This window comes from Pygoscelis adeliae, unplaced genomic scaffold (assembly GCF_000699105.1).
Source record: "Pygoscelis adeliae isolate BGI_AS28 unplaced genomic scaffold, ASM69910v1 Scaffold160, whole genome shotgun sequence".
Lineage (NCBI taxonomy): Eukaryota > Metazoa > Chordata > Aves > Sphenisciformes > Spheniscidae > Pygoscelis > Pygoscelis adeliae.
In genome coordinates, this window is record NW_008824035.1 from 2,559,046 (window position 1) to 2,569,429 (window position 10,384).

General features: G+C 39.3%; 1 protein-coding gene across 1 annotated transcript in view; it reads left to right on the forward strand.

The window, feature by feature from the left end:
- Positions 1-10,384, forward strand: part of SPATS2L (spermatogenesis associated, serine-rich 2-like) — a 64,923-nt gene that overhangs the window by 39,085 nt on the left and 15,454 nt on the right. The window contains 2 exon segments of the mRNA XM_009331600.1: positions 2,174-2,374; positions 2,807-2,942. Coding sequence (XP_009329875.1) covers positions 2,174-2,374; positions 2,807-2,942 — 337 coding nt within the window.

Below are 10,384 nucleotides of genomic sequence, written 5' to 3' on the forward strand. Positions count from 1 at the left end.
CACTTTATTTAAAAGGTTTTGAATGGCAAGCTGTTATAACAAGATAAACCACTCATTTTGAAGATGGCAGCTCAGCAGATATCAAAGCAAGTTTATTTGGGCTGCTGCCATTACTAGCAGGTCTGGTAATACTTGATGGTTAATACAGCGGAGGTCACACATTAGGCTAGTGCTGAAGTTCCAAGCCACCAGGTACTGAACCCTGCAACGGTTTACTTGTAGGTACTATTACCCAACCTTTGACTTCTCTTTCAAGTATTTGAGACAGACTGTCCCTAGATTTTGTTATACATGTTTCTTAGCTGGCCCAAGTCATCAGAGATTTGATGGAAACTTTCTCAATCTATTTTTAATTGTGTTGATTGTCCTCAATCAAATTTGAAAGTTCAGTTGCAGCATACTAAGGTATTGTTTGCTAGGCTATGTTCGTCACCTTGCTGCTGGGTTTCAAAGTAGCTCATGTCATTTTGGAAGAAACAGCGTCAAAGTATATCGCAGACAAAAGATGATTAAAAAGTTTTTAGAGTATAACCATTGTTCTAGATGACTTTCTTTAGGCAAAAAGCTGTCAGTTTGTCATTTGTCTTGACAAGTATACCAAAGCTGCTAATTAAATGCAGTAAATAACAATTTTGCACTTCAACAAATTTCAAAAGATCTAATCTTGGGAACAGAACCCAATAGCCTTGGCCTTTCTCTATAGCTTAGCTGATAGACTACTTGTTTCTATCTATCTGTTGGAGTTGTTTAGCAAGGTCAGCCTCAACTGGCAGTAGAAAGAACATTCTTTATAAATCAAAGCTATCAGCGTTAGTGTGAGATGCAGCCAGGTTGCTCGAGGTTAATGGCACTTACGTTACTCAGGACAGAGTTCCTTGCTGTGTATGAGACTGGTATCTGCATTGATATGTTCAGAGTGCTGCATACCTGGTGTTTCTTGCTTTCACAGATAGGCAGGTTTCTTTAACTTCTTTAGCTATTTTCTTACATACTGTTTTATGTAAGATACTTTTTCTGCTTGCAGACTCACCTTTTAAAGGCCATAAACAAAAGCTGTTTTAGAAATGTGGGTGCTGATATTCTTCCTTGCTCCTCTGGTGTTATGTGATTGCCATGGAAACATATCAAGATGTACTCTACACCCATCCTAGTGCCCAGCCAGGGCACAAAGAAGTCACTAGTTGATATCCTGGAGCTGTCCAGGTGGTATCCCTCAGTCCCAGCAGTGTTAATCCCACAACGTGGTTTTACAATCCAGCTGTTAATCTGACAAGCCCCTTTTCTCCAGACATCACACAACATCAGCTGAATAAAGTGATGCATAAAGAGCATCTTCAGAACAAACTATCATTCATTCATCAAAGTGAGTACAAAGATTAGAAAAATGAGTTAACACAACAAATCATTTTCTATGCATGTTTCCTTAACTAAAATTCACAGTGGCAGTAATAGCTGGCCTTACCTGTCAGTTTTCATAGCCATTCTTTGGCTGCTTGTCCCTCTGTCATGATGCTGATATCTTGAATCCCTTTGGAGTCTTGGAAAGAGTAAACCAGGTTGTCTTGTGGCAGCCAAACAGGCTTGGGCATTGTTATCTTACCCATCTGAAGCTGTTGAACCCAGGAGCCTAATCTTTGATGTTGTTTCATTTCCTGCTTGGTCCCTCTTAGCAGCTGTTTTTGACAGAAATCTGTAGTCAGGCAAGGTAAGTATTTCAGGTAGGAATGTTAATTAACCAGTGCTTTTAAAATGCTGATTAAAAGATGAATGTTTTTTGTGTGAGGTAGATATATATATATATGTATATCTCAACATTAAAGTCTCATGCTTTCCATAGCAGACTTCCTTTCTAGTTCTGTTCTCTTAGTATTTGGGCAAAGATTACAATTGGTAGTATGCTTTCTATGTTATGAGGTATTTTTTCATATCACCATGGAAGAGTTGATTTTTTATGGGTTTTTCTTTTTAGACTGTTGAAACATAGTTGTGTTCAGATTAGTGTTTAATAACCAAAACCATTTTGTTTCTGTTCTGTCATTGCTTTCCAAGGTTCTGTAGAATGTGTGCCAGTGGAAAAAGAAAAAACAAACTTGTCATTCAGACTGAACAATAAGGCTTCATATCTTTCTTAATCTTATAACACCCTGTTTTCTACCTTGATGTTTTCTTGCAGACAAAGAACGAGAACACCAGAGAGTATCTGTGGAATTAAACCCAAAGACTATGAATGGAGTAGAACAGCATGAGTCTCTTCAGTCATCAGTTCAACTCCAGTGTAACCTAGGCAGGCCAAAGTCAAAATCTTCTTCAGTTAAATCATACAATGCTACAACCCAACTTGAAACAAAGACAGATGATTCAGTCAAAAGAAGAGGTAAATTGGATCCCTGGTTGCTGTGTGCTGAGGTGATCAGACAGCTGAGGCCTCTAGGGGAAAAAAAAAAGCACATATGTGAAGAAGAGATGTGTTGGAAAGTGAGAGCAGAATCATGTTCAGCATAACAGAAATTAGTAGAACAATTTATGGTCTATTTAACGTTTTATTGAATGAAATTTAAAATAATTTGAATTAATAGTGCTGTTTTAACATTTTTTTGATTTGGGGAATGAATTTGAGCAAACATGTTTGGAAACTGAAGAGCACCGCAGAAGGACTATGGAAAAATTGGATTTATGGACTTAAGTAGGATGACCACTTCATCCTAATCTGGGCAAATAACACATTGAACTATTTCTGCTCCCTCATTCAGAAAAGCCGAAACCAGCTTTCTGACTTCTGTGCTTCTTCTTTTGTTTTCTATTTTAGGGCCGAACATTGAAAAATCAGTAAAAGACTTGCAGCGTTGCACTGTTTCTCTAACCAGATATCGTATGATGATCAAAGAGGAAGTGGATAATTCAGTGAAGAAGATCAAAGCTGCTTTTGCAGAGTTACACAGCTGGTAGGTAAATCAGCTTGAGATCCATCCACACCACCTGAGAAAAGAGGGGCTAATCAGGCCACTGGCATTGGTGGGGAGGGGTCACTTACACCCTGTTTGTTTGCAGTATTTGGTTTCATCAAAAAAATATGTGGTGCCATTAAGTAACTCTTTACCAACCAAGAAGTAATATATGCATAAGTGTATGTTTACATACATAAAGGGAGACAAAACTACAGTTCTTTGAAAAAAATCTCACTATGGGTTTTTTTCCTAAGTGATCCACCTTGACTTAATTTTTTTTAATCAAGTTCAGTGGCAGCATATCTGAGCAAATGAAAGCTTTTTCAAAAATCCTGTCTGTGGGGTTTTCTGAAGTCTTTTACCTTCTTTAAATCTCTTCTTTTTATACTTCTTCTTTGATCTTATCTTCTTTGACAGCCAGTCCTTTACTGTCTCTTCATTTCCCACCATCTTTTGCTTCTTATCCCACCATTCTTTTTTTTTCTTTCTCTCGTAGTTTTTCTAACTTTCCTATCCATCACTTCATTTCCAGTTCTCATCTCTAGTTCATTCTTTTTCCTCATTGTTTTCTCTCCTTTTTTCTAAATTTTTTCCATATAATTATAATGTTGGTTATTCCTGTTCTTCAGCATATATGTCTACACCCTTTGAAAACTTGTAGCAGAAATAATTGCTGTAATAGCAAGTTGCATATTTTGTATATACTTGTCATAGAAAAATATTTTCTGGTTTGAGTTTTACTCAGCCTTTTATTAAGCATAGATGCCATATAAAACCTGTGTATTATACAGTGTGGCAGTAAACAGAAAAAACTGTATTAAAATGTACAAGATTCGGTTACAAATCACAGAAGAGTACAAAAACTTCTCACCCCTAATTCATCCACAGTATGTGTCGGTATTTTTATGAGCGTATTTTATGAAAGTGCAGTAGTATTGGCAGAAGTTTAACTCTGGACTTCAGTGGTGTATTCATTGTCTTCAATGATGCATCTAAAGTGACTTCAGTGCCGCTGGGGCTCCACTTCTGTATGAGCAGGAAGTCCAAGTGCTACTGAGCTGATTTTGTGGAAGATTCTGTTGCACTAAGCCACCAGTTACCTTACTGTCTAGCAGTAAGGTTTCTGTCTCTGTACTCCAGTGAACATGGGCTGCAATCACCAGTTGTACTAAACTGCGTATTGTTGTCAGGAGTGCTCTGGAGCCAGTATAGTGATGTTTGCTTATGAACTAAAATGCAGTAATTATATTGTTGGTATAGAAAAATTAAGTAAAGTTCACCAACACCTTGCACCTTTTTTTGGTGGTTCTCAGGGGTGTTTTCATATGATTTTAGAAAACTTAAAATGTTTATGGTTTCTGTTAAGAAGGCCCTGACCTTTTCTCTGAATAAACTCATAGTTGGGTCTCACTTGCTGTGTAGTTCTCACTTGAAATTTTTTTTTTGTAACAGTGTTAAAAATATATAATGTCACTTACATGTCTAATCGTATTTGCAGGCAGTCACAGTCAATTCAGTCTTTAAATGATAGTTGCTCTGGTCATGGAACAGGCTTAGAATTCTATCGTGACCTAAGAATGCGGGGGAGGTGCTATATTAGTAAATTCAGAACTGAAATTCTTCATTAGTCATGTTTTAGCTTGAAAAATGCTAACATGTATTGCCTAACGCTAAAATGTGTTAATAGGTGAGCTTAACAGGGGAAAAGACAAAATGACCCCAAAAGAGTATGTAAATTGAAGTAGACTTAAAATGATGAAAAACAGCCTGGAAAGCTTTTGCATAGGCTTCATTTAATTTTCCCTCCTACCAGCTTCAGTGCCTAAATCATTGGAGTGGAGTCTGCCAGAAGCTCTAGAATGCAACAGATCTGTGCTCTGAATATTCAGGCATCACAAAGCAATTTCATGTGTGTAGTATACCGTTGCCACAAGGACAGTATAATGTCAGGACATGTTTATGGAAATCTCAATGCAGGCTACGTTGCTTTTGGCAGCTCATAAGCCTAATATTTAGGTTTTTCTTCAAATGAATGAAGGGAAAATTTGGTTTAAACAGTAAAATGCATGACTTAACACCTTCTTTGCTAAAATTAAAACCAGTTTTGGGATATCTCATATGACCTTGTGGCTTAAATTCTGAAAAAGATGGGAAGAGCTGTCTTTAGCACCTCATTTACAAAACCTTGCTGCCAACTGCTGTAGATTCACTGGATTTGAGTAGAAATCGCCAGAACCAGTGATACATACAGCTTCAGACCTCATACATCGTATTCCTGGACTGAACAATTTAGTTTGTTATTTACATAGCAGTTTCCTTGCTTCAAAGTTGAACAAAGCATCACTACTGGTAGCGGGAGGATAAGGTAATTAAGTGAGCACTCAACCTCTTGCATATTTATCACCCTTCTTGGGCATGGGAATTTTGCTGTGGCACAGTCAACTTGTCTATCAAGGGAAAATGAAGCAATTCAGCTAAACTGTTGCTCCCAGAATGCTATGGAGTAACCAAAAGCAAGGGCATGATAATGATATCTGGTCACCTTTGTGACAGTGATTGCAAAGCTTTTTGCAAGTTCTTCTCCCAGTTGCTGCTGGAGTGTGGGCTGGTTGAGATGTACAACAGATAAACATACAACAGCAACTAAGTGCTGTCTGTGGTCAGAACTGCAGGGAATACTTGAATGGGCTCAATACCATAACCTACATGGGAGCTTAACTGGTTCCTGTTCCACACAGCTGTCACCACCTAAGGGGTTTTAGTGAAGCTAAATGAAGTCAGAAGCTTTAATCTTGCATTGCAGCTGAATGCTGAAACACATACTACTTTCTGTTGTCTCTCTTGGGTTTGTTTTTCTTTTTCTTCCTTTGGCAATAGGATAAAAGACCCTTTTTGTGTCCTTTTTGCATTTACTATCAAGGTCAGAATCAAAACTGCATTTCAAGAGTCAGTAATCTTTTGGACTTTGTAATAATCTTTTTAAAATCTTTTCATGATTTTACCAATGTTGTGATTTAGCCCACAAAAAGAATGAAGAAGTGCGAAGATAACATCATGTATCTTCCTCCTACCTCCACATAGCATATGAAACCATTATTATGGAGATAAATGAATAGCACATGTGGTCCAAGGTGTCCTGAAAGCTTCAGCAGAAAGATTCACAAGAACTTCTCCTTTAGCAGCAGAAACTGTTGAGTGATAGTTGCCAGTGGAAGTCCATGTCTCTGTCTGGCTCAGTATTTCACAGCTTGACCTAACCGATGAAGGGAAGTCACTCCTGAACATGCTCAGTCAATACTATGCTGCTATTTGAAAAGTCACCTATCTGGCAAAAATCTAAAAAAGGAGTGGTAGGGAGCAGGTGTGCTGTGAACACCTGTAAATGCTTGGGGAAAAAAAAAAATGCAGCGCTTGCTTCTGGATTTAACTTTTTAATGAAATGGGGCCAAAAAGCAACCCCAGAAAGATGTTTGTTTAAAAACACTGCAGTGGGCTCACTTTCTTAAAGAGCCTCCCAGGAGTTCCTGCCAACTGGAGTAATTCTCTGCGTGCTCAGAACAAGTGATAATGAGTTGCTTTTATGCAGTGCTTTTGCATGCCAGAAGACACCAGAGCATTTTACAGGCCATGGGCTGGACGAGGCAGGGTATTTTGCCCCACTCTGCGAGAAGTCTTTTGCAGTCTCATGTGGATTGTGCTTCTGCTGTGACCTAGCACTCTTGTCACCCCTGTTCTTGCAGGGCTTTCTATGACATTGCTTTCCCCAAGGCTATGAGAGTGCTGGGCAGAGCAAGCTGCAGGGCACTTTTTCTCAAACTCACATGTGCACCTGAAAGTTATGAGGAAGATCCTTTTAACAGTACCCCCTGAGCCAGTATTTCTCCTCATTGCATCCAACTTTGGTGTATGGTTGTCAGGAATACCTTTCTGTGAGTGAGAACAGAAGCTGCTCCACTTACTGCTTGGATGTAAAACATGTCAGAGCATAGCCATGTCTCACAGTAGTGTAGGGCAAGGAAAAGAAGAATACCAAATAGTGCTTAAGTTGCAGGGAAAGGTCAGAAAAGCTAAACTCCCCTCTCGCTAGAGTATGCTTGAGACATTTGTTGCCAAGGTTAAAACCCGCATGCTATAATTGTGTTTCACTTTTTTATCAAGAGACTGAATAATGATCTTGGGGATAAAAAGAGAGCCCCAGGAAATCTGAGTGAAATGTATAGAGCACAAAAGGAGCCGCAGTTCCTCATAACACCTCTTGCCAGATAATCATTTTCACATATTGGGCATCTGCACAGTCATATGGAAAACTAAAAGGAAACATCTGCTACTTGCCCATACAGTCTGCTTCCAACCAAAAATGGAAGGTAGTCTGTAGGAAATAGTAAGGGCTAGGTTTAATTACACTGCATGCAGAACTGGACCAAAGACAGACAAGCCTCCTCTGCTCTTTGCATCTCAAACACATTGGTATGTCCAATGCTTTATAAAGAGCATGAAAACCAACACAGTCGATGCTTTCTTTTTTTTGAGTGAACAAAAAGCAATTGAAAGCTCCACCATAGACTGGATAAAAAATCGACTCTGCTGTAATGCTGGAAAAATGGAGTTTGGCAGTACTAACAATTTAAAAATATATTAAAATACATTCAGGGAACAACTAGGAAGCATGTACTGTATATTTGGGGAAGATAAAGCAGTTTTTCTATTGTTTTCTAAGTTAAAGTCAAAGCAGAGGAGTGGTTGAATGGGGAAGAAGCCATTTAAAAGAACATAGTTGTGTCTGTACTAACAGTGCTGGGTGATGAGCAATGCTGCCAGTGCTTACAGCTGAAGAGCAGTGAGTGAACACAGTCATCCCCTTTCTGGGACCCCTACTTGGCAAACTGTGAAGATAATGGTTTTCTGTTTCCCATAGCCCAGAATCAGTGGCACCAGATGAAGACCTGCCTGCCTGTGTTAGCGATGTGGTAGTTTAAAGCATGGGCAGATGGCTGGAAAGGCCAGGACTGGTATTGTTTTACACTAAACGAGAGTTCCTGTGCTGTTTCTCTCTGCATTTCCAGGCATTTCTCGTTAGCTTTCTGTCTCTGTCCACCAGCTGACCTTGGGTAGTCCCTATGCCTCTAAAGTACAGATTTTCAAATACTCTTGCAGTTTGTTGTGATATTTGTTTGCCCATCAGTCACATGATCCAGTCCATAACCTTGCCAGTGCAGAGAAGGAAAAAACGGTCTCCCAAGCATTTAGGTTTCCTCAGACCCAGCTGGGTTTTCAGGTACCTTCAAAGACCAGTCCTTTTACCAAGGCCCCTGGGCCCTGTCCCTACTGCCTGGGCGGTCTGGGAGGACCTGATCCAAGAGCTTTGGCCTCAGGCTGGCTACTTGCCTGCAGAGCTGCAGCAGCAGGAGAGGGGCTGGTGCTTACTTTCTTCTCGCGACCTGCAGCAGTTTGGGATTACCCTTGCTGTGTATTAGTGAAGAGAACAGATGGAGCTCATGAAATTTGGGCGGGGGTGGGGGGGGTAGGTTTCAATAAGATACATGATGTCCCCCTTCTGGCTCCTTTGTCTTTTACAGATACTTGCTTCATCCCCTTATTTTTTACTAAGCTTGCAAAGACAAATTACAGAGGTGAAATCCAAAGGTGGATTACACTGTCTCTTAGACTGTTGTTTATACTTTATGGCCTTGCATCTCCCCTCTTCCCTTTCAGTCATTCATAGGTGTGTTTGTCATCCTCAGTAAAACACAAGCACGTGTGCTTTTTGGGACCGTGCAGGTAGATTGTTGCTTTTGTGTATGCCTTACTGAATCTACATTATTAAACAATGTAGATTGTTTATGCTTTTGTGGATGAAAAGTGAATATATCCTTTCTGATCTCGTTGTTGTCAGACTAAGGAGAAATCTAACTTATTAAACACACATAGGGAATAATTATCTCAAAAAAAATTCAACAGGTGTTAGACCAAAGAGCCAGACTCTTCTACTTTCTTTGTGGCCACTTTCCAGAATGCTTTTGGGAAAGTTACCTCTCCTCTGTAGCAGGAGCCCAACAACAGGGACCACAGTCTTCTGCCTTGTCAGAGTGTGTTTAGGCTTAAAATATATAAAACCAGTAATATATGCAATACCTCAGTAGTCAGATCAGAACTGAGACTCAAATAGGAAAGAAATACTTTACAAATTTATGTAAAAATGTGCAGGATGCTAACAAGCCATGGTACAACTCACTCACAGTTGTTAAAACTCTGCCAAATCCTGAGGTGATACCTTCATTTCTAAATAAATAAAATTTAGGAGTGTTCTTTCAGGAAAAGGTTTTCCATGCCAGTTTTCAGCTTAAACAAGTTTTTATGATCAGGCAATAAATTTCTAATTGTTTGTAAAGAGATCTTAAAAGAAAAATTAAACAGACCTTTAATTATAATGGCTTTACCAGGCCCCACTGGGCTAGCTGGCTGCTGAAGAGAACAATATTAGTGAAGGTAGACAAAGAATAACACAAAATAAACTTGAATAACTAAAAGCCTTCAGGCATTTTTACTTTTACCAGATGGTACACTGCAGAGGGAAGGATTTCAGTGAAATTGATTTGTTCTGTCTTTTGTTTATCTGCTTATTGTCAGACTGTATTTGTGGTCAGAATGAAAATTCATGGAATCTGGTTTGCTGTGTAATACATACTGTGCATATGCTAATACAGTGATCAAATAACCTTCAAGCACCATGAACATTTAAAAACTGTTGAGCTAATACTGGAAGAATATCATTTACTGAGACATAGCAAAATATGTAGTGTAACAACAGCTTTTCCTACAGGTTTATTAATATAAAGAAAACTTGAAGTATCATTTCTCCAATTACAAAATAGCATGGCTATTCAGTAATCCCATAAAGCTTGTAATCACCCATTACAGGTGACTACACATCATTCTAGTTCCCTGTGCTGAAAGTTTGACAGGGACAGTTCTGGTTTATGGATTGAGGTGGGGGATTCTTTTGTGAAATACAATTGGCTTAGAGGTTCTTATCAGCTGTCTTTTCACCCTACCTGTGGGTCAAATATGTTCATGCTAGAAGGGAAATGCGTACATGAATTAAGGCATAATGCTTAAAGACCAATGCTGAGCTTATCAGGACTATCCCATGAATTTGCATGTAATCTCAGCTCAGATATAGCAGAGACAGTGACAGTACTAATGTCCTTCAAACTTGCTTGAGTTGTCAGCAGATTGTTAACCAGCATGACTTTAAGGAGCTACTGGGGTCCGTTCCAAAGCCTGCTGACAGAGCAAAGTCACTGGAGAATGGTGTGCTGTTTGGTTTTTTTCTTTTTTTGAAGCCTAAGCTGTCAAACTCTAGCAGTGTCCCACAACTAACTCACTTCCTCATGAAAAAAGGACTCGAATTGAGCATCGGTGTTCCAGTGTCCTACCTG